This window comes from Nerophis lumbriciformis, linkage group LG01 (genome assembly GCF_033978685.3).
Source record: "Nerophis lumbriciformis linkage group LG01, RoL_Nlum_v2.1, whole genome shotgun sequence".
Lineage (NCBI taxonomy): Eukaryota > Metazoa > Chordata > Actinopteri > Syngnathiformes > Syngnathidae > Nerophis > Nerophis lumbriciformis.
Genome location: NC_084548.2, coordinates 74,802,854 through 74,829,235, shown reverse-complemented (window position 1 = coordinate 74,829,235; position 26,382 = coordinate 74,802,854). Strand labels below are relative to the sequence as shown.

The following is a 26,382-nucleotide window of genomic DNA, read 5'->3' as shown; positions in this document are numbered from 1 at the left end:
CATTGTTTGCACCATCAAATTTTCCTCCGTTTTTTTTTTATTTTTTATTTTTTTTGAAATGATGAAACTTTGACCTTTTTTTACATTTCTAAACGTTTTGCGTTTCAGATGGTTCAGAGGGGAAGTCGGAGGAAAAAGAGAAGAAGAAAAACGACTCTCCTGTGAGGACGTCGTCCACCTCCAAGGACTCGTGCAGCACTGAGACGAGGTGTGTCACATGGTCAAAAATAAATATTTACATAATATTACAAGCAACGTTCCCTCTAAGGTGCGCGCCTGTGCAATTGCGCACTGCTCAAGCGTCCTCTGCGCACGGCAAAGCTATGCCACGCACAAAATCAAATAAAAAAATAAGCGCTTAACAATTTTCGACACGACAGAGAAAACAGTTTTCGTCATCATTGTTCAAATATTGTAACGTCTGTCGAGACGCTTTGAGGACATGAATTCCATCCATCACTTTACGGAGCAAAACTCTTTATTGTCGGCCATAAACACATCACCAAAACATTAGTAAAAAATATGATATCGAGCAAAACTGGTCATTTTCTGCAGTACAAACCAGACCAAAAGCAACTTTGTTATATCAACAGCAGCCGCTCGCTCTTTCTCACTTGCGCCAACACATGCACATATGGCACTTAGCCAGTGATGCGTTTACAGCCACACAAAAAGTCGGACAACTCCAACACCACACATAAAGTGTCATTCCAGGTCGTTATACTATGATTTACCAATCAAATGTGTGCTTATTCTAGTGTCATTTATTAGGAATCTTAATTTATAAATATTAATCATGAAATGCTGTTAGTATATTAAATAAATACTAATAAAAATATATTTTTTACAAACAGGAAGTTGCAGGAATGTACACATGATCCCCTGCTTACATCTCATTGTGCAACATGTGAATGTTTTAATGGGAACTAAATGCAATGTCTGAAAGGGGTACAAATTATTGACCTCCACCCAGACAAACAAACAATACAAGTACACAGTTCATGAAAAACAATATTTTTTGTTATTGTCATTGTAAGTGGGCCTAAACACTTATATTAGAAAATAACCTCATGGAAATGACTGCTGTCATTTGATTATAATAATAATAATAAGAGAATGTTGTCTATCTGTGTTGGCCCTGCGATGAGGTGGGGACTTGTCCAGGGTGTACACCGCCTTCCGCCCGAATGCAGCTGAGATAGGCTCCAGCAACCCCGAAAGGGACAAGCGGTAGAAAATCCTTTCATTTTTGTCAAAACTCGACAGTGCGCCTAATGTACGGAATCATTTTGGTTGTGCTTACTGACGTCAAAGTTATTTTATTTTGTACATGGTGAGATAAGTGTGACCAGTAGATGGCAGCCACACATAAGAGATATGTGTAGACTGCAATCTGGTGGCAGTCACACATAAGAGAAACGTGTGGACTGCAATATGATGGCAGTCGCACATAAGTGATACGTGTAGACTGCAATATGATGGCAGTCACACATAAGAGATACGTGTGGACTGCAATATGATGGCAGTCACACATAAGAGATACGTGTATACTGCAATATGATGGCAGTCACACATAAGAGATAGGTGTAGACTGCAAGGTGATGGCAGTCACACATAAGAGATACGTGTAGACTGCAATATGATGGCAGTCACACATAAGAGATAAGTGTAGACTGCAATATGATGGCAGTCACACATAAGTGATACGTGTAGACTGCAATTTGATGGCAGTCACACATAAGAGATACGTGTAGACTGCAATATGATGGCAGTCACACATAAGAGATTTGTGTAAACTGCAATATGATGGCAGTCACACACAAGAGATACGTGTAGACTGCAATATGATGGCAGTCACACATAGGAGATACGTGTAGACTGCAATATGATAGCAGTCACACAAGTGATACGTGTAGACTGCAATATGATGGCAGTCACACATAAGAGATACGTGTAGACTGCAATATGATGGCAGTCACACATAAGAGATACGTGTAGACTGCAATATGATGGCAGTCACACATAAGAGATACGTGTATACTGAAATATGATGGCAGTCACACATAAGAGATACGTGTATACTGAAATATGATGGCAGTCACACATAAGAGATACGTGTAGACTGCAATATGATGGCAGTCACACATAAGAGATAGGTGTAGACTGCAATATGATGGCAGTCACACATAAGAGATACGTGTATACTGCAATATGATGGCAGTCACACAAGTGATACGTGTAGACTGCAATATGATGGCAGTCACACATAAGAGATACGTGTAGACTGCAATATGATGGCAGTCACACGTAAGTGATACGTGTAGACTGCAATATGATGGCAGTCACACATAAGTGATACGTGTAGACTGCAATATGATGGCAGTCACACAAGAGATTTGTGTAGACTGCAATATGATGGCAGTCACACATAAGTGATATGTGTACACTGCAATATGATGGCAGTCACACATAAGAGATTTGTGTAAACTGCAATATGATGGCAGTCACACACAAGAGATACGTGTAGACTGCAATATGATAGCAGTCACACATAGGAGATACGTGTAGACTGCAATATGATAGCAGTCACACAAGTGATACGTGTAGACTGCAATATGATGGCAGTCACACATAAGAGATACGTGTAGACTGCAATATGATGGCAGTCACACATAAGAGATACGTGTGGACTGCAATATGATGGCAGTCACACATAAGTGATACGTGTAGACTGCAATATGATGGCAGTCACACATAAGTGATACATGTAGACTGCAATATGATGGCAGTCACACATAAGTGATACGTGTAGACTGCAATATGATGGCAGTCACACAAGATATACGTGTATACTGCAATATGATGGCAGTCATACATAAGAGATACGTGTAGACTGCAATATGATGGCAGTCACACATAAGAGATAGGTGTAGACTGCAAGGTGATGGCAGTCACACGTAAGAGATACGTGTAGACTGCAATATGATGGCAGTCACACATAAGAGATACGTGTAGACTGCAAGGTGATGGCAGTCACACATAAGAGATACGTGTAGACTGCAATATGATGGCAGTCACACATAAGAGATACGTGTAGACTGCAATATGATGGCAGTCACACATAGGAGATACGTGTAGACTGCAATATGATGGCAGTCACACATAAGAGATACGTGTGGACTGCAATATGATGGCAGTCACACATAAGTGATACGTGTAGACTGCAATATGATGGCAGTCACACATAAGTGATACATGTAGACTGCAATATGATGGCAGTCACACATAAGTGATACGTGTAGACTGCAATATGATGGCAGTCACACAAGATATACGTGTATACTGCAATATGATGGCAGTCATACATAAGAGATACGTGTAGACTGCAATATGATGGCAGTCACACATAAGAGATAGGTGTAGACTGCAAGGTGATGGCAGTCACACGTAAGAGATACGTGTAGACTGCAATATGATGGCAGTCACACATAAGAGATACGTGTAGACTGCAAGGTGATGGCAGTCACACATAAGAGATACGTGTAGACTGCAATATGATGGCAGTCACACATAAGAGATACGTGTAGACTGCAATATGATGGCAGTCACACATAGGAGATACGTGTAGACTGCAATATGATGGCAGTCACACAAGAGATACGTGTGGACTGCAATATGATGGCAGTCGTACATAAGATATATGTAGACTGCAATATGATGGCAGTCACACATAAGAGATATGTGTAGACTGCAATATGATGGCAGTCACACATAAGAGATACGTGTAGACTGCAATATGATGGCAGTCACACATAAGTGATACGTGTAGACTGCAATATGATGGCAGTCACACATAAGAGATACGTGTAGACTGCAATATGATGGCAGTCACACGTAAGAGATACGTGTAGACTGCGATATGATGGCAGTCACACACAAGAGATACGTGTAGACTGCAATATGATTGCAGTCACACATAGGAGATACGTGTAGACTGCAATATGATGGCAGTCACACATAAGAGATACGTGTAGACTGCCATATGATGGCAGTCACACAAGAGATACGTGTAGACTGCAATATGATGGCAGTCACACATAAGAGATATGTGTAGACTGCAATATGATGGCAGTCACACACAAGAGATACGTGTAGACTGCAATATGATGGCAGTCACACATAAGAGATAGGTGTAGACTGCAAGGTGATGGCAGTCACACATAAGAGATACGTGTAGACTGCAATATGATGGCAGTCACACATAAGAGATAGGTGTAGACTGCAATATGATGGCAGTCACACAAAAGAGATACGTGTATACTGCAATATGATGGCAGTCACACATAAGAGATACGTGTAGACTGCAATATGATGGCAGTCACACAGGAGATACGTGTAGACTGCAATATGATGGCAGTCACACATAAGAGATAGGTGTAGACTGCAATATGATGGCAGTCACACATGATACGTGTAGACTGCAATATGATGGCAGTCACACATAAGAGATACGTGTAGACTGCAATATGATGGCAGTCACACATAAGAGATACGTGTATACTGCAATATGATGGTTTATTATTGTAATTTAGTCCTTACATGTTGAACATACAAGACAACTTGCGTGTTTAAAATGTGTTTTCTGTCAGCAGTAAGAGCACCGCTGAGCCCTCCGCCGTCACCACCTTCCCTCCCGTCCCCGTCACCACCTTCCCTCCCGTCCCCGTCACCACCGACAGTGTTCGCAATAAATGTCGAGAGCTGCTAGTGACGGCGCTGCAGACTGACGGTAAGAAAAAAATCATCACTTTTAACAGAAATGAGTGATATGAATTAGCTTTGTTTTGAAAGAAAGAAATACTACCTTTGTGTGTGCAGACGACTACAAGACCATCGGAGTAAACTGCGGTGTTCTTGCCGCCCAGATTGAGGAACATATCCTTTTTTTTACTAGTCATAATTGATACAGCGTATAAATGTATAAGCACTAGCTAAATGCTAGCCTAGCATCTTTAGCAGATTTTATTTCATTAGTAGTAGTAGTAGTAGTATTAGTATGTGTCCAAGTATTAGTATTAGTAGTTTTAGTATGTGTCCAAGTATTAGTAGTAGTATTAGTATGTGTCCAAGTATTAGTATTAGTAGTTTTAGTATGTGTCCAAGTATTAGTAGTAGTATTAGTATGTGTCCAAGTATTAGTAGTAGTATTAGTATGTGTCCAAGTATTAGTAGTAGTTTTAGTATGTGTCCAAGTATTAGTATTAGTAGTAGTATTAGTATGTGTCCAAGTATTAGTAGTAGTATTAGTATGTATCCAAGTATTAGTAGTAGTATTAGTATGTGTCCAAGTATTAGTAGTAGTATTAGTATGTGTCCAAGTATTAGTAGTAGTTTTAGTATGTGTCCAAGTATTAGTAGTAGTAGTAGTATTAGTATTTGTCCAAGTATTAGTATTAGTATGTGTCCAAGTATTAGTATTAGTAGTAGTATTATTATGTGTCCAAGTATTAGTAGTAATTTTAGTATGTGTCCAAGTAATAGTATTAGTAGTAGTATTAGTATGTGTCCAAGTATTAGTATTAGTAGTAGTGGTATCTGTCCAAGTATTAGTATTAGTAGTAGTATTAGTATGTGTCCAAGTATTAGTATTAGTAGTAGTATTAGTATGTGTCCACAGCCCTTTGAGACACTTGTGATTTAGGGCTATATAAATAAACATTGATTGATTGATTGAAGTAATAGTATTAGTAGTCATTTTAGTATGTGTCCAAGTATTAGTATTAGTAGTCATTTTAGTATGTGTCCAAGTATTAGTATTAGTATGTGTCCAAGTATTAAGAGTAGTTTTAGTATGTCCAAGTATTAGTAGTAGTATTAGTATGTGTCCAAGTATTAGTATTAGTAGTAGTATTAGTATGTGTCCAAGTATTAGTAGTAGTATTAGTATGTGTCCAAGTATTAGTAGTAGTTTTAGTATGTGTCCAAGTATTAGTATTAGTAGTAGTATTAGTATGTGTCCAAGTATTAGTAGTAGTATTAGTATGTGTCCAAGTATTAGTAGTAGTTTTAGTATGTGTCCAAGTATTAGTAGTAGTATTAGTATGTGTCCAAGTATTAGTAGTAGTTTTAGTATGTGTCCAAGTATTAGTAGTAGTAGTAGTAGTAGTATTTGTCCAAGTATTAGTATTAGTAGTAGTATTAGTATGTGTCCAAGTATTAGTATTAGTAGTAGTATTATTATGTGTCCAAGTATTTGTATTAGTAGTTTTAGTATGTGTCCAAGTAATAGTATTAGTAGTAGTAGTGGTATCTGTCCAAGTATTAGTATTAGTAGTAGTATTAGTATGTGTCCAAGTATTAGTATTAGTAGTAGTATTAGTATGTGTCCAAGTAATAGTATGAGTAGTAATTTTAGTATGTGTCCAAGTAATAGTATTAGTAGTAGTAGTGGTATCTGTCCAAGTATTAGTATTAGTATTAGTATTAGTATGTGTCCAAGTATTAGTATTAGTAGTAGTATTAGTATGTGTCCAAGTATTAGTATTAGTAGTAATTTTAGTATGTGTCCAAGTAGTAATTTTAGTATGTGTCCAAGTATTAGTATTAATAGTAGTTTTAGTATGTGTCCAAGTATTAATAGTAGTTTTAGTATGTGTCCTAGTATTAGTATTAGCATGTGTCCAAGTATTAGTAGTAGTATGTGTCCAAGTATTAGTAGTAGTATTAGTATGTGTCCAAGTATTAATATTAGTAGTAGTATTAGTATGTGTCCTAGTATTAGTATTAGTAGTAGTATTAGTATGTGTCCTAGTATTAGTATTAGTAGTAGTATTAGTATGTGTCCAAGTAGTATTAGTATTAGTATTAGTTTTAGTATGTGTCCTAGTATTAGTATTCATGAAAGTGGTGGTGATGTAGTTGAAAGTGTAAGAAGAAGTGAGGTGTCCTTGACGTGAGATGATGCTCCTCACATATCTTCAAGGAGATGAAGTCCACGGACATAAAATACAAATCTCGTCTGAGGAGTCGCATCTCCAACCTGAAGGACCAGAAGAACCCAGACCTGCGACGTAATGTCCTGTGTGGCAACATCTCTGCTCACAGCATCGCCTCCATGACCTCTGAGGTACCTTTGCTCACCTTTATACCTCACACACACACACACACACACACACCTGTTTGCTCACCTTTATACCTCACACATACACACCCTGAATTTATTATGGCTCTACTGGAAATGTGAGAGTCAAAAGTATACATAATATTTGCTTCCATGTCCCTTGGCAAGTTGACCTGCAATAAGGTGCCTTTGGTAGTCATCCACAAGCTTCTGCTTGACCACTAAATGTGTTGCTTTTCTGACATGGACTTGTTTCTTCAGCATTGTCCACACCTTTAAGTCAGGACTTTCTAAAACCTTCATTCTAGCCTGATTTAGCCATTCCTTTACCACTTTTGATGTCATTGTCCTGTTGGAACACCCAACTGCGCCCAAGACCCAACCTCCGGCCTGATGGTTTTAGCTTGACCACAGAACTTTCCTCCAGAACAGACCTGGGCAATCTAAGGCCCGTTGAGCTTTTCAATCTGGCCCACCGGACATTCCTAAATCATTGTTTTAGATGTAAAGTGTAGCTGTCATTATGATGTGCACTCATCTTTTATAATGACTAAGTCTTCAACTATACTAAGTCTTTACATGCTTGGAATCTGCATCATATACTAGTCACTATTATAAGGCGCACATTCAATGAATGGCCTATTTTAAAACTTTGTTCATATATAAGGCGCACCGCATTATAAGGCGCACCTTCAATGAATGGCCTATTTTAAAACTTTGTTCATATATCAGGCGCACCGCATCATAAGGCGCATCTTCAATGAATGGCCTATTTCAAAACTTTGTTCATATATAAGGCGCGCCACATTATAAGGAGCACCTTCAATGAATGGCCTATTTCAAAACGTTGTTCATATATAAGGCGCGCCGCATTATAAGGCGCGCCTTCAATGAATGGCCTATTTTAAAACTTTTTTTCTATATAAGGTGAACCTTCAATGAATGGCCTATTTTAAAACTGTGTTCATAAATAAGGCGAACCGCACTGTAAGGCACACCTTCAATGAATGGCGTATTTTAAAACTTGGTTCATAAATAAGGCGCACCGCACTGTAAGGCGCACCTTCAATGAATGGCCTATTTTAAAACTTTGTTCATAAATAAGGTGCACCGCACTGTAAGGCACACCTTCAATGAATGGCCAATTTTAAAACATTTTTTTCTATACAAGGCGCACCTTCAATGAATGGCCTATTTTAAAACTTTGTTCATATATAAGGCGCACCGCATTATAAGGCGCACCTTCAATGAATGGCCTATTTTAAAACTTTGTTCATATATAAGGTGCACCGCATTATAAGGCGCACCTTCAATGAACGGCCTATTTAAAAACTTTGTTCATATATAAGGCGCACCGCATTATAAAGCGCACCGCATCATAAGGCGCACCTTCAATGAATGGCCTATTTTAAAACTTTGTTCAAAAATAAGGCGCACCGCACTGTAAGGCGCACCTTCAATGAACGGCCTATTTCAAAACGTTCATATATAAGGCGCACCGCATTATAAGGCGCACCTTCAATGAACGGCTTATTTCAAAACTTTGTTCATATATCAGGCGCGCCGCATTATAAGGCGCACCTTCAATGAATGGCCTATATTAAAAATGTGTTCATATATCAGGCGCACCGCATTATAAGGCGCACCTTCAATGAATGGCCTATTTCAAAACTTTGTTCATATATAAGGCACACCGCATTATAAGGCGCACCGCATCATAAGGCGCACCTTCAATGAATGGCCTATTTCAAAACTTTGTTCATAGATAAGGCGCACCGCATTATAAGGCGCACCTTCAATGAATGGCCTTTTTTAAAACTTTTTTCTATACAAGGCGCACCTTCAATGAATGGCCTATTTTAAAACTTTGCTCATATATAAGGCGCACCGCATCATAAGGTGCACCTTCAATGAATGGCCTATTTTAAAACTTTGTTCATATATAAGGCGCACCTTCAATGAATGGCCTATTTTAAAACGTTGTTCATATATAAGACGCACCGCATTATAAGATGAACCACATTATAAGGCGCACCTTCAATGAATGGCCTATTTTAAAACTTTGTTCATATATAAGGCGCACCTTCAATGAATGGCCTATTTTAAAACTTTGTTCATATATAAGGCACACCGCATTATAAGGCGCACCTTCAATGAATGGCCTATTTTAAAACTTTGTTCATATATAAGGCACACCGCATTATAAGGTGCACCTTCAATGAATGGCCTATTTTAAAACTTTGTTCATATATAAGGCGCACCTTCAATGAATGGCCTATTTTAAAACTTTGTTCATATATAAGGCAAACCTTCAATGAATGGCCTATTTTAAAACTTTGTTCATATATAAGGCGCACCGCATTATAAGGTGCACCTTCAATGAACGGCCTATTTCAAAACTTTGTTCATATATAAGGCGCACCGCATTATAAGGCACACCTTCAATGAACGGCCTATTTCAAAACTTTGTTCATATATAAGGCGCACCGCATTATAAAGCGCACCGCATCATAAGACGCACCTTCAATGAATGGCCTATTTTAAAACTTTGCTCATATATAAGGCGCACCTTCAATGAATGGCCTATTTTAAAACTGTTCATATATAAGGCGCGCCACATTATAAGGTGCACCTTCAATGAATGGCCTATTTTAAAACTTTTTTCATAAATAAGGCGCACCGCACTGTAAGGCGCACCTTCAATGAATGGCCTATTTTAAAACTGTTTTCTATATAAGGTGAACCTTCAATGAATGGCCTATTTTAAAACTTTGTTCATAAATAAGGCGCACCGCACTGTAAGGCGCACCTTCAATGAATGGCCTATTTTAAAACTTTGTTCATAAATAAGGCGCACCGCACTGTAAGGCGCACCTTCAATGAATGGCCTATTTTAAAACTTTTTTCTATACAAGGCGCACCTTCAATGAATGGCCTATTTTAAAACTTTGTTCATATATCAGGCGCACCGCATTATAAGGCGCACCTTCAATGAATGGCCTATTTCAAAACTTTGTTCATATATCAGGCGCACCGCATTATAAGGCGCACCTTCAATGAATGGCCTATTTTAATATTTTGTTCATAGATAAGGCGCACCGCATCATAAGGCGCACCTTCAATGAACGGCCTATTTCAAAACTTTGTTCATATATAAGGCGCACCTTCAATGAATGACCTATATTAAAAATGTGTTTATATATCAGGCGCACCGCATTATAAGGCGCACCTTCAATGAATGGCCTATTTTAAAACTTTGTTCATATATAAGGCACACCGCATTATAAGGCGCACCTTCAATGAATGGCCTATTTTAAAACTTTGTTCATATATAAGGCACACCGCATCATAAGGCGCACCTTCAATGAAAGGCCTATTTCAAAACTTTGTTCATATATAAGGCGCACCTTCAATGAATGGCCTATATTAAAAATGTGTTTATATATCAGGCGCACCGCATTATAAGGCGCACCTTCAATGAATGGCCTATTTCAAAACTGTGTTCATATATAAGGTGCACCTTCAATGAATGGCCTATTTTAAAACTTTGTTCATATATAAGGCACACCGCATTATAAGGCGCACCTTCAATGAATGGCCTATTTTAAAACTTTGTTCATACATAAGGCACACCGCATCATAAGGCGCACCTTCAATGAACGGCCTATTTCAAAACTTTGTTCATATATAAGGCGCACCTTCAATGAATGGCCTATATTAAAAATGTGTTTATATATCAGGCGCACCGCATTATAAGGCGCACCTTCAATGAATGGCCTATATTAAAAATGTGTTCATATATCAGGCGCACCGCATTATAAGGCGCACCTTCAATGAACGGCTTATTTCAAAACTTTGTTCATAGATAAGGCACACCGCATTATAAGGCGCACCGCATCATAAGGCGCACCTTCAATGAATGGCCTATTTTAAAACTTTGTTCATATATAAGGCGCACCGCATTATAAGGCGCACCTTCAATGAACGGCCTATTTCAAAACGTTCATATATAAGGCGCACCGCATTATAAGGCGCACCTTCAATGAATGGCCTATTTTAAAACTTTGTTCATATATAAGGCGCACCGCATCATAAGGCGCACCTTCAATGAACGGCCTATTTTAAAACTTTGTTCATAGATAAGGCGCACCTTCAATGAACGGCCTATTTCAAAACTTTGTTCATATAAAAGGCGCACCGCATTATAAAGCGCACCGCATCATAAGGCGAACCTTCAATGAATGGCCTATTTTAAAACTGTTCATATATAAGGCGCGCCACATTATAAGGTGCACCTTCAATGAATGGCCTATTTTAAAACTTTTTTCATAAATAAGGCGCACCGCACTGTAAGGCGCACCTTCAATGAATGGTCTATTTTAAAACTTTTTTCTATATAAGGTGAACCTTCAATGAATGGCCTATTTTAAAACTTTGTTCATAAATAAGGCGCCCGCACTGTAAGGCGCACCTTCAATGAATGGCCTATTTTAAAACTTTGTTCATAAATAAGGCGCACCGCACTGTAAGGCGCACCTTCAATGAATGGCCTATTTTAAACTTTGTTCATATATAAGGCGCACCGCATTATAAGATGCACCGCATTATAAGGCGCACCTTCAATGAATGGCCTATTTTAAACTTTTTTCTATATAAGGTGAACCTTCAATGAATGGCCTATTTTAAAACTTTGTTCATATATAAGGCAAACCTTCAATGAATGGCCTATTTTAAAACTTTGTTCATATATAAGGCGCACCGCATTATAAGGCGCACCTTCAATGAACTGCCTATTTTAAAACTTTGTTTATATATAAGACGCACCGGATTATAAGGTGCACTGTCAGCTTTTGAGAAAATTTGAGGTTTTTAGGTGCGCTTTATGGTGCGGAAAATACGGGACACTTTTGATCATGACTCTGTGTGTGTGTGTGTGTGTGTCTGTGTGTGTGTGTGTGTGTGTGTGTAGGCGATGGCGAGTGCTGAGATGAAGCAGATGAGAGAAACTTTGACCAAAGAGTCCATTCGTGAGCATCAACTGTCCAGAGTGGGCGGGACAGAGACAGACATGTTTGTGTGCAAAAAGTGTAAAGGCAAGAGCTGCACGTACACACAGGTACACACACACACACACACACACACACACACACACACACACACACACACACACACACACACACACACACACACACTATACTTGTATTATTACCTTGTCAGTGAGCTAGCAAAATATACTTTTATAGGCAATTTTGTATGAAACTTTCAGGAAATGTCTGTAAAGAGATCAGGAAGAACAATTTGTGCCATTTCTACTACAAACCCTGTTGCCATATGAGTTGGGAAATGGTGTTAGATGTAAATATAAACGGAATACAATGATTTGCAAATCCTTTTCAAGCCATATTCAGTTGAATATGCTACAAAGACAAAATATTTGATGTTCAAACTCATAAACTTTATTTGATTTTTTCCAAATAATAATCAACTTAGAATTTCATGGCTGCAACACGTGCCAAAGTAGTTGGGAAAGGGCATATTCACCACTGTGTTACATGGCCTTTCCTTTTAACAACACTCAATAAACGATTGGGAAGTGAGGAAACTAATTGTTGAAGCTTTGAAAGTGGAATTCTTTCCCATTCTTGTTTTATTTATGCTTTAGTCGTTCAACAGTCCGGGGTCTCCGCTGTCGGATTTTACGCTTCATAATGCGCCACACATTTTCGATGGGAGACAGGTCTGGACTGCAGGCGGACCAGGAAAGTACCTGCACTCTTTTTTTTTTTTTTTTACGAAGACACGCTGTTGTAACACGTGCTGAATGTGGCTTGGCATTGTCTTGCTGAAATAAGCAGGGGCGTCCATGAAAAAGAAGAAGCTTAGATGGCGGCATATGTTGTTCCAAAAGCTGTATGTACCTTTCAGCATTAATGGTGCCTTCACAGATGTGTAAGTTACCCATGCCTTGGGCACTAATACACCCCCATACCATCACACATGCTGCCTTTTGAACTTTGCGTCGATAACAGTCTGGATGGTTCGCTTCCCCTTTGGTCCGGGTGACACGATGTCGAATATTTCCAAAAACAATTTGAAATGTGGACTCGTCAGACCACAGAACACTTTTCCACTTTGCATGAGTCCATCTTAGATGAGCTCGGGTTCCAGAGAAGCCGGTGGCGTTTCTGGGTGTTGTTGATTAATGGCTTTCGCTTTGCATAGTAGAGCTTTAACTTGCACTTACACATGTAGCGACCAACTGTATTTAGTGACAGTGGTTTTCTGAAGTGTTCCTGAGCCCATGTGGTGATATCCTTTAGAGATTGATGTCGCTTTTTGATACAGTGCCGTCTGAGGGATGGAAGGTCACGGTCATTCAATGTTGGTTTCCGGCCATGCCGCTTACGTGGAGTGATTTCTCCAGATTCTCTGAACCTTTTGATAATATTATGGAGCGTAGATGTTGAAATCCCGAAATTTCTTGCAATTTGCACTTTGAGAAACGTTGTTCTTAAACTGTTTGACTATTTGCTCACGCAGTTGTGGACAAAGGGGTGTACCTCGCCCCATCCTTTCTTGTGAAAGACATGGAAACTACTTTCATACCCAATCATGGCACCCACCTGTTCCCAATTAGCATGTTCACCTGTGTAAGTGTTTGATGAGCATTCCTCAACTTTATCAGTATTTATTGCCACCTTTCCCAACTTCTTTGTCACGTGTTGCTGGCATCAAATTCTAAAGTTAATGCATACCTGCCAACTACTCCGGTTTTCCCGTAATTAGTACGGTTTTCATCAACCTATTCCGGGTTACGGTTGCAGTGATAAAAAATACGGTTTTTCATTAATTAAAAAAAAAATTTTTTTTAAAAGTTTTATTCACGAAATCGCGTAACAACAATGACACTGCTTCCCGTAACTTCCTATCGAGCCATTCCGAATGCCATGCGCGAGGCTATTTATAGCACCGCTGCCAAGCACGAGGCACCAGTTGTATGGCGTCACATTAGTGCCAAAAATCCGAGCGCATAAAAACTGTTATCGCGCGCTGATTCTCCACTTCGTGCGCGCGCGTGGTGCCTTTTAGCGCGCGCGCGGTGCCTTTCTGCACGCTCTCTGTGTACTCCTGGCATCTCTCCTCGCGCTGTCATGTTTCTTTTTGGCACTTTGGGGGCGGGTATGCTTAGACGGCCCCTCCTTTCTGATTGGTCAGGTGAAAAATGCTCAGAGCCAATCAGAAGTATAGCAGGGCGGGTCATCGTCAATATGTATCAAGATTTACGGAGGAAGAAGTGGATAAAAAAAATGTAGCGCGCTGATGAAGGTTATTTCATACCACATAAACACAATACAGGGTAATACAAAATGTGAGCCAAATAAATAAGACAACAAACACCATAATGACATCTTTCAGCCAGAACTGGTCCACCAGCAATAACATTATTTTATATTTTCACTTCTTCTTGAACATTTGTTTTCTAATTTATGGAATTTCTTTTGATTCAGCCATAAAATTAATGAAATAATCTTTGAATTTTGTTTTTAAAATGTTAAAAATAGCCTTTTAATAATGTATTCTGAAACAGTTTAAAATAATCAGAGAACTGACTAACACTGACCCTACACAACTATGTTGCACAATTAAGTCTTTTTTTTTTTTAAAGCGAAAGAGGTCATTTCAACAGCATCCTATGTCATATCTACATGTAATAAGATTTGTAACAAGGCAAACCGTTTGTAAATTGGTCGAAAATCTAGCAAGTTATGGTAATTTAATTAGTACATGTACCATTGACATCAATGTAATGATTGAGGCTAGATGTCTGAAGTAAGATGGCTACAACGTTGCTACGCTGGAGAATGATTGGTCATATGAAAAATGCTCACAGCCAATCAGAAAGAAGGGGCCGTCTAAGCATACCCGCCCCCAAAGTGCTAAAAAGAAACATGACAGCACGAGGAGAGATGCCAGGAGTACACAGAGAGCGCGCAGAAAGGCGCCGCACGCACCGCACGCACCGCACGCACCACAGAAAGGAACCGCGCGCGCGCAAAATGGTGTCGCGCGCGCGCACGAAGTGGAGAATCAGCGCGCGATAACAGTTTTTATATGCGCGCGGATTTTTGGCACTAATGTGACGCCATACAGTTGCCATTGTTTCCAAACGAGCGAACGATCATGGAATCAGCCGGAGAAAAATCGCAAACGAGTCTTAAACCGAAAAGAAAACTGCAGTCATTCCGTGAAGAATATTCAAAAGCCTATCCGGGAATAATTATCCGTTCCAAAAAGGGTGAAAACTACGCGAATTGCACCTTGTGCAGACAAGATTTTTCGATCGGACACGGAGGAATTAGCGATGTAAAAGACCACGTTGGGACAAAAAAACACAAGTCTAATGCCGTTGCTAGCGATACAAGTGGAAAACTTTCAACGTTTTTCGGATTTTAGCCACAAAAAGGTAATGACACCAATGTTATCTATTGGAATTGTTTAGTACTGTTATACTGTTAAAAGTGTTTATACTATTTATGCTTTCAAGTCCAAGTTGAAGAAATCTTGTTAAATGTTGACAGCATAACTACCAAAATACAGAAGTATGTCCTTAATATTTTTGCAGTGCTATTTCTGTTGAAAAGTTCAAATGATTACATTAGAGATGTGATGTGCCACTTTTCAAGTGTCTGATGGCTTCAATTAATTTTCATGAATTTTTCATATTTTGAATTCTTTTGAAAGGCTTACAAAAAAACTACATTTGAATTGTAATTCCATGCTATTGACAGGACTATTAATTTTAATGAAGTGAGCTTACCATGTTTACAGTATGATAATTGTGATAGAAATGTGAATTTTAGGCACAGAATATTTTTTACAATTGAACAAGGCAGTAGATTATACAAGCTTGGACAGAAAGTTAATAACACCAATTTTTTTTTTAATGGAATTGTTTAGTACTGTTTTACCATTTGTTTACTGTAAAAAGTGTTTATACTTTCAATGAACAAATTGAAGTCTTGTGAAAGGTTGACAGGATAACTGGCATTAACTGTCAAAATAATCTCAAACTATTGAAGTTAGCTTACAGAATAAACATGTCAATCAACCCATATGATTTTTGCTGTAATATTTTTGTTTTGAAAAGTCACTGTGACTGATAGAAAAGTGATGGTTTTAGCAACATTTTAACCTGTCTGAATGCAATCAATCATTTTGCGTCGGCCTGAACCACCCACCAGGACTTTGTCCTGGACCTACCAGGGCCTGTGGCCCCTGGACCCTGGCTACTAGGTTTTTCTGATTTCAAAAGTTGGCAGGTATGTAAGTAGCGTAACGGCCGTTGTGTAAACAATGCACACCGAGGCACAACACACGGCGTGCTAGCAGCTAACGGGCTAGGATAGACTGACCATACGTCCTCTTTTCACCGGACATGTCCTCTTTTGCGGAGTTACTTAAATGCCTCAAATGTCCGGCATTTTGAGTTAGGGTTGCGTGTATTTTCAATGTACGTTCAGGGTTAAGAAGGGGTTAAAAACAAAACAAGCAGCAGCATTGGTGAGGGAGGGGCAGAGACAGAGAGAGAGAGAGAGTTATGATAAACTGCTTTTTATCCATTTAATTTGTTATTATGTATAGCAGGGGTGTCAAAAGTGTGCCCCGGAGGCCATTTGCGGCCCACAGCTAATGTTTTAAAGGCCCACGGCACATTCTAAAAATACTATTCAAATAAACAAAAACATAACAAAAGTGAAGTAAAAAAGCTTAAATGTCATTTAGAAAAAGTTGCAATGTTGACTAATAAAACAAAGCTGGGTTTTTTTCTGTCATTGCTCAAAACATAATATTGAATCAAAATCAATGTTATTATGAATTATTGACCTATCCAAGGTTCCCGTAAATATTACACTAAGAAAAATATTTTTGGTGGAAGATTTTGCAAATTTGGTAAATAAATAACCCAAAAATGTATATTTTGTTGTTTTCTTACTCAGTGTTTCCCACAGAACAGGCATCTATTTGTGGTGGTGTGGTCGGGGGGCGGGGGGTGACGGCGGCAGCGGCGATGACCAAGAAGAACGCGGAGTTGGAATATAAGTACAACACTTTATGCACATATTTAGCTCATTAAAATTACCGACAGGAAGGCGAGAAACACTTTATTTCAACAGACTCTGGCGCCGTACCTGTCGTCAAAACTCCAAAGACCGACTGCGCAGTTGCGCTAACAAAATAAGAGTCTCAAAAAGTTGGCGTGCACAAGCTAGCAAGCTACGGAGTTTGCCGACAATGTATTTCTTGTAAAGTGTATACAAAGGAGTACGGAAGCTGGACAAATAAGATGCCAAAAACCAACCACTTTCATGTGGTATTGGACAGAAAGGAGGACTTTTTTTCTCCTCCATTCGAAAATGCGGACGTTATCAGCACCACTGTCTGATTCCAATCAATGCAAGTCATCACAATCAGGTAATACACCAACTTATATTCTTGTCTTCATGAAAGAAAGGAATCTATATGTGTTAAACATGCTTGTATTATCTTTAAACACCTTTAACTTGTTAACAATATTAACTATATGTGTTAAACATGCTTGTATTGTCATTAAACACCTTTAACTTGTTAACAATATGTGTTAAACATGCTTGTATTATCTTTAAACACCTTTAACTTGTTAACAATATTAACTATATGTGTTAAACATGCTTGTATTATCTTTAAACACCTTTAACTTGTTAACAATATTAACTATATGTGTTAAACATGCTTGTATTATCTTTAAACACCTTTAACTTGTTAACAATATTAACTATATGTATTAAACATGCTTGTATTATCATTAAACACCTTTAATTTATTAACAATATGTGTTAAACATGCTTGTATTATCATTAAACACCTTTAATTTATTAACAATATTAACTATATGTGTTAAACATGCTTGTATTGTCATTAAACACCTTTAACTTGTTAACAATATTAAATATATGTATTAAACATACTTGTATTATCATTAAACACCTTTAATTTATTAACAATATTAACTATATGTGTTAAACATGCTTGCATTATCATTAAACACCTTTAACTTGTTAACAATATTAACTATATGTGTTAAACATGCTTGTATTATCTTTAAACACCTTTAACTTGTTAACAATATTAACTATATGTGTTAAACATGCTTGTATTGTCATTAAACACATTTAATTTATTAACAATATGTGTTAAACATGCTTGTATTATCTTTAAACACCTTTAACTTATTAACTATATGTATTAAACATGCTTGTATTGTCATTAAACACCTTTAACTTGTTAACAATATTAAATATATGTATTAAACATACTTGTATTATCATTAAACACCTTTAATTTATTAACAATATTAACTATATGTTAAACATGCTTGTATTATCATTAAACACCTTTAACTTGTTAACAAAAACATATATTTCATAAATAAGTAAATATAAATGATATATATGAATGAGGTAGATCCCCACGACTTGATCAATTGAAAAGTAGCTCGCCTGCAGAAAAAGTGTGAGCACCCCTGAGTTACACTCATCTGAACAGGTCAGCCACCTGCTTAAAGCCCGATCACAGTTGAAATCTTGAAATGAATGGCCAAAACATTAACCTGGACAACATTTTAACAGCTGCTTGGCTCAGATTTTATTCTTTTCATTGCATTCACATGCTGCAGTGGACAGTGGACATTTTAGCTTCAGTACACGTGTGTTTATTGACAACAGGGTTATAACCTGGACACGTTAGCTCGTCGGTATGAAAACAGGTGACCGAGTCAAACAGCGGCGTTGTTAATGAAGCAGCGTCAGGTTGCTCACCGTGAGTGAAACGCTCGGTGAAATCGCGGATTAACGTTAAATATATGACGAGCCGCGAGCGACGCAGCTATAACCTATCTACCTATATTACCCTCATATTTTGATCCGGTCGGTCCGTTCTTTTACTCCGCCGTCTTCTTCGTCTTCGTCTTCTTCTTCTTCTGGCCCACCAGGTGAATTAAATGATATTGGCGGAGTTACAATGCATAGTAGGCTACCGCCACCTACTGCACCGGAGTTGTAACTACAAGCAACATTCACAGACAGAGTCCCATTGCTTTTATGAGCGGTCGAGCGAGTCAAAAGCCGAAAAATCCATTTGTGGCGGACGTAATTCTTTCGTGGCGGGCCGCCACAAATAAATGAATGTGTGGGAAACACTGTTACTGTACCGAAAATGAACCGAACCGTGACCTCTAAACCGAGGTACGTACCGAACCCAAATGTTTGTGTACAGTTACACCCCTACTAAATGGTCTTACCTTTTATTACCCACAGAAACAAAGATCCTCGACAAGAGGTCTCACTTGGTGTCTTTCACTCCCCAGTAGAGATAGAAAAGACTTAAGTGCAGCAACGTTGTCTGTTTGTGTTTCCAAGGTGCAAACTCGCAGTGCAGACGAGCCAATGACCACATACGTGTTGTGTAACGACTGCGGACAACGCTGGAAGGTAAGCACGTGTGTGTGTGTGTGTGACTTGTGTATGGACTTCAATCAATCAATCAATCAATCAATGTTTATTGATATAGCCCTAAATCACAAGTGTCTCAAAGGGCTGCACAAGCCACAACCACATCCTCGGTTCAGAGCCCACATAAGGGCAAGGAAAAACTTACCCCAGACTTATGACTTATTAGTCATCTTGTAAAAGTACAGCTATCACTTCAATGCATTATGTCAATGTTTCAAATACTGTCAATCAATATATTGTTGTATTCTACATTACGTCAATGTTTCACAAATATACATTTGTAGTACAAAAAATATATTTATGAAAAACTACATTATAAATGTTTCTATGAACTGATTTTATGTATTTTTTTCAATCAAAATAAAGTATAAAAAACTCAATTTAAAATATGTATCATGTCAAAAGATAAATCATACATTAAGACAATTGATAATAACATATTACAATGTTTATCCTACTGTATTGAGTCATGCTAATTTATTTATTTTTTTAAATATGAGGGAAATGTACAAATTTTTACAAACATATTTTTTTTAAATCCCCAAAAATTTGTAATAACAAAATAGTAGTAGTAGAACTGATTTTATGTATTTTTTCAATCAAAATAAAGTATAAAAAAACTCAATTTAAAATAAGTATCATGTCAAAAGATAAATCATACATGAAGACAATTGATAATAACATATTATTACAATGTTTATCCTACTGTATTGAGTCATGCTAATTTATTTACTTTTTTAAATATGGGGGAAATGTACACATTTTTACAAACATATTTTTTTAAATCCCCCAAAAATTTGTAATAACAAAATGGTAGTAGTAGAACTGATTTTATGTATTTTTTCAATCAAAATAAAGTATAAAAAAACTCAATTTAAAATATGTATCATGTCAAAAGATAAATCATACATGAAGACAATTGATAATAACATATTATTACAATGTTTATCCTACTGTATTGAGTCATGCTAATTTATTTTTTTAAATATGAGGGAAATGTACAAATAATTTTTACAAACATATTTTTTTAAATCCCCCCAAAATTTGTAATAACAAAATAGTAGTAGTAGAACTGATTTTATGTATTTTTTCAATCAAAATAAAGTATAAAAAACTCAATTTAAAATATGTATCATGTCAAAAGATAAATCATACATGAAGACAATTGATAATAACATATTATTACAATGTTTATCCTACTGTATTGAGTCATGCTAATTTTTTTTAAATTTTTTTTAAATATGGGGGAAATGTACAAATATTTTTTACGAACATATTTTTTTTAAATCCCCCCAAAATTTGTAATAACAAAATAGTAGCAGTAGAACTGATTTTATGTATTTTTTCAATCAAAATAAAGTATAAAAAAACTCAATTTAAAATATGTATCATGTCAAAAGATAAATCATACATGAAGACAATTGATAATAACATATTATTACAATGTTTATCCTACTGTATTGAGTCATGCTAATTTATTTATTTTTTTAAATATGAGGGAAATGTACAAATAATTTTTACAAACATATTTTTTTAAATCCCCCAAAAATTTGTAATAACAAAATAGTAGTAGTAGAACTGATTTTATGTATTTTTTCAATCAAAATAAAGTATAAAAAAACTCAATTTAAAATATGTATCATGTCAAAAGATAAATCATACATTAAGACAATTGATGATAACATATTATTACAATGTTTATCCTACTGTATTGAGTCATGCTAATTTATTTTTTATTTTTTAAATATGGGGGAAATGTACATATATGTTTTACAAACATATTTGTTTAAATCCCCCCAAAATTTGTAATAACAAAATAGTAGTAGTAGAACTGATTTTATGTATTTTTTCAATCAAAATAAAGTATAAAAAAACTCAATTTAAAATATGTATCATGTCAAAAGATAAATCATACATTAAGACAATTCATAATAACAAAATTATTACAATGTTTATCCTACTGTATTGAGTCATGCTAATTTATTTATTTTTTTTAAATATGGGGGAAATGTACAAATATTTTTTACAAACATATTTTTTTTAAATCCCCAAAAAATTTGTAATAACAAAATAGTAGTAGTAGAACTGATTTTATGTATTTTTTCAATCAAAAAAAAGTATAAAAAAACTCAATTTTAAATATGTATCATGTCAAAAGATAAATCATACATGAAGACAATTGATAATAACATATTATTACAATGTTTATCCTACTGTATTGAGTCATGCTAATTTTTTTATTTTTTTTTAAATATGGGGGAAATGTACAAATATTTTTTACAAACATATTTTTTTAAATCCCCCAAAAATTTGTAATAACAAAATAGTAGTAGTAGAACTGATTTTATGTATTTTTTCAATCAAAATAAAGTATAAAAAAACTCAATTTAAAATATGTATCATGTCAAAAGATAAATCATACATTAAGACAATTGATAATAACATATTACAATGTTTATCCTACTGTATTGAGTCATGCTAATTTATTTATTTTTTTAAATATGGGGGAAATGTACAAATTTTTACAAACATATTTTTTGAAATCCCCCAAAAATTTGTAATAACAAAATAGTAGTAGTAGAACTGATTTTATGTATTTTTTCAATCAAAATAAAGTATAAAAAAAACTCAATTTAAAATATGTATCATGTCAAAAGATAAATCATACATGAAGACAATTGATAATAACATATTATTACAATGTTTATCCTACTGTATTGAGTCATGCTAATTTATTTACTTTTTTAAATATGGGGGAAATGTACAAATATTTTTTACAAACATATTTTTTTAAATCCCCCCAAAATTTGTAATAACAAAATAGTAGTAGTAGAACTGATTTTATGTATTTTTCCAATCAAAATAAAGTATAAAAAAACTCAATTTAAAATATGTATCATGTCAAAAGATAAATCATACATTAAGACAATTGATAATAACATATTATTACAATGTTTATCCTACTGTATTGAGTCATGCTAATTTTTTTTTTTTTTTAAATATGGGGGAAATGTACAAATATTTTTTACAAACATATTTTTTTTAAATCCCCCAAAAATTTGTAATAACAAAATAGTAGTAGTAGAACTGATTTTATGTATTTTTTCAATCAAAATAAAGTATAAAAAACTCAATTTAAAATATGTATCATGTCAAAAGATAAATCATACATTAAGACAATTCATAATAACATATTATTACAATGTTTATCCTACTGTATTGAGTCATGCTAATTTTTATTTTTTTTTTAAATATGGGGGAAATGTACAAATATTTTTTACAAACATATTTTTTTAAATCCCCCAAAAATTTGTAATAACAAAATAGTAGTAGTAGAACTGATTTTATGTATTTTTTCAATCAAAATAAAGTATAAAAAACTCAATTTAAAATATGTATCATGTCAAAAGATAAATCATACATTAAGACAATTGATAATAACATATTATTACAATGTTTATCCTACTGTTTTGAGTCATGCTAATTTATTTTTATTTTTTAAATATGGGGGAAATGTACAAATATTTTTTACAAACATATTTTTTTAAATCCCCCAAAAATTTGTAATAACAAAATAGTAGTAGTAGAACTGATTTTATGTATTTTTTCAATCAAAATAAAGTATAAAAAACTCAATTTAAAATATGTATCATGTCAAAAGATAAATCATACATTAAGACAATTCATAATAACATATTATTACAATGTTTATCCTACTGTATTGAGTCATGCTAATTTATTTGAATTTTTTAAATATGGGGGAAACGTACAAATATTTTTTACAAACATATTTTTTTTAAATCCCCCCAAAATTTGTAATAACAAAATAGTAGTAGTAGAACTGATTTTATGTATTTTTTCAATCAAAATAAAGTATAAAAAAAACTAAATTTAAAATATGTATCATGTCAAAAGATAAATCATACATGAAGACAATTGATAATAACATTTTTTTACAATGTTTATCCTACTGTATTGAGTCATGCTAATTTATTTATTTTTTTTAAATATTAGGGAAATGTAAAAATTTTTTACAAACCCCCCAAAAATTTGTAATAACAAAATAGTAGTAGTAGAACTGATTTTATGTATTTTTTCAATCAAAATAAAGTATAAAAAAACTCAATTTAAAATATGTATCATGTCAAAAGATAAATCATACATTAAGACAATTGATGATAACATATTATTACAATGTTTATCCTACTGTATTGAGTCATGCTAATTTATTTTTTATTTTTTAAATATGGGGGAAATGTACAAATATTTTTTACAAACATATTTGTTTAAATCCCCCAAAAATTTGTAATAACAAAATAGTAGTAGTAGAACTGATTTTATGTATTTTTTCAATCAAAATAAAGTATAAAAAACTCAATTTAAAATATGTATCATGTCAAAAGATAAATCATACATTAAGACAATTGATAATAACATATTATTACAATGTTTATCCTACTGTATTGAGTCATGCTAATTTATTTATTTTTTTTAAATATGGGGGAAATGTACAAATATTTTTTACAAACATATTTTTTTAAATCCCCCAAAAATTTGTAATAACAAAATAGTAGTAGTAGAACTGATTTTATGTATTTTTTCAATCAAAATAAAGTATAAAAAACTCAATTTAAAATATGTATCATGTCAAAAGATAAATCATACATTAAGACAATTCATAATAACATATTACAATGTTTATCCTACTGTATTGAGTCATGCTAATTTATTTATTTTTTTTAAATATGAGGGAAATGTACAAATAATTTTTACAAACATATTTTTTTAAATCCCCCAAAAATTTGTAATAACAAAATGGTAGTAGTAGAACTGATTTTATGTATTTTTTCAATCAAAATAAAGTATAAAAAAACTCAATTTAAAATATGTATCATGTCAAAAGATAAATCATACATTAAGACAATTGATAATAACATATTATTACAATGTTTATCCTACTGTATTGAGTCATGCTAATTTTTTTTTTTTTTTTTAAATATGGGGGAAATGTACAAATATTTTTTACAAACATATTTTTTTAAATCCCCCCAAAAATTTGTAATAACAAAATAGTAGTAGTAGAACTGATTTTATGTATTTTTTCAATCAAAATAAAGTATAAAAAAACTCAATTTAAAATATGTATCATGTCAAAAGATAAATCATACATGAAGACAATTGATAATAACATATTATTACAATGTTTATCCTACTGTATTGAGTCATGCTAATTTTTTTTTTTTTTTTTTAAATATGGGGGAAATGTACAAATATTTTTTACAAACATATTTTTTTAAATCCCCCCAAAAATTTGTAATAACAAAATAGTAGTATTAGTTGAGATTTTTTATTTTTAATAATTTTTAAAGTGTCACGTTCATGAAAAAAAGAGACTGTAAAAAATACAGAATATATTGTTACATACAATGTTTATCTTAATATATTGTGTATATTTACAATCTTAAACGTGTGTGTGTGTGTGTGTGTGTGTGTGTGTATATACACAAAAAATAATTTGGTTTCAATATTTATCACTAATGTAATTTTACGACTTTTACATGTCAGAAAAAAGTAGTTTATATTTCAGACTAAAAGAAAACCAAAAATGTGTAGCGTCACTTGCCAGCTCTCGCCACTAGATGGCAGCATAGACTAACCTTTTACTGCCATGCTGTATATCATACATGATTATACTCACTGTACATCATACATGATTATACTCACTGTACATCATACATGATTATACTCACTGTATATCATACATGATTATACTCACTGTACATCATACATGATTATACTCACAATGACATACAATTATTTAACAATACATATGTCATGTTTTAATTGTATTTTAAAAGATGAATTCTAATCTTGCATTTGTCTTCCAGTTCTGCTGAGGATCCAACTTTTATTCTCCTGCTGTGAAGTCAAACTAAAAAGGCCAGTTTTGCTTTGATTGCTTTATTTTGTAAGCGTTCTCCAAATATATGGAAGTAGAAATGTGTTTGTGTCACAAGTAAACAAACAAGAAGGTATTTGTTGAGGACGTGGGATATTCAGTTGTAGTCAATTATTTGATGTAAATATAAATAAAAACATTTTCTCCAGTAGAGATTAAAAATCACTTTTGCTTTTCTTCTGATGCCTTTTAAGTTGCACATACTATTTATTAGCACCACTACTATTTATTAGCACCACTACTATTTATGTGTACTATTAGTACTACAACTATTAATGGGTACTACTATTTGTTTACTATTTATTAGTACCACAACTGTTTGTGTACTACCGTACTATTTATTAGCACCACTACTATTTATGTGTACTATTAGTACTACATCTATTAACATGTACTACTATTTGTGTACTATTACTATTTATTAGTACCACAACTATTTGTGTACTACCGTACTATTATTTATAAGCACCACTACTATTTATGTGTACTATTTATTAGTACCACAACTATTAATGTGTACTACTATTTATGTGTACTATTTATTAGTACCACAACTATTAATGTGTACTACTATTTATGTGTACTATTTATTAGTACCACAACTATTAATGTGCACTACTATTTATGTGTACTATTTATTAGTACCACAACTATTTGTTTACTACTATTTGTGTACTACCATGTGTACTACTATTTGTGTACCATTTATTAGTACTACCACTATTAGTACTGCTACTACTACTTATAAATACTAC

The 26,382-nt window shown here is 34.5% G+C and overlaps 1 protein-coding gene across 1 annotated transcript in view; it reads left to right on the top strand.

Annotated features, from left to right (window-relative positions):
• Nucleotides 1-25,783, top strand: part of tcea2 (transcription elongation factor A (SII), 2) — a 58,539-nt gene extending 32,756 nt beyond the window's left edge. The window contains exons 5-11 of the mRNA XM_072914691.1: nt 109-208; nt 4,653-4,789; nt 4,879-4,940; nt 6,977-7,126; nt 12,090-12,236; nt 19,576-19,647; nt 25,557-25,783. Of these exons, the coding sequence (XP_072770792.1) occupies nt 109-208; nt 4,653-4,789; nt 4,879-4,940; nt 6,977-7,126; nt 12,090-12,236; nt 19,576-19,647; nt 25,557-25,565 (677 nt within the window). The 3' untranslated portion in view covers nt 25,566-25,783. The remainder of the gene's footprint in view (nt 1-108; nt 209-4,652; nt 4,790-4,878; nt 4,941-6,976; nt 7,127-12,089; nt 12,237-19,575; nt 19,648-25,556) is intronic.
• The last annotated feature ends 599 nt before the right edge of the window (nt 25,784-26,382 follow it).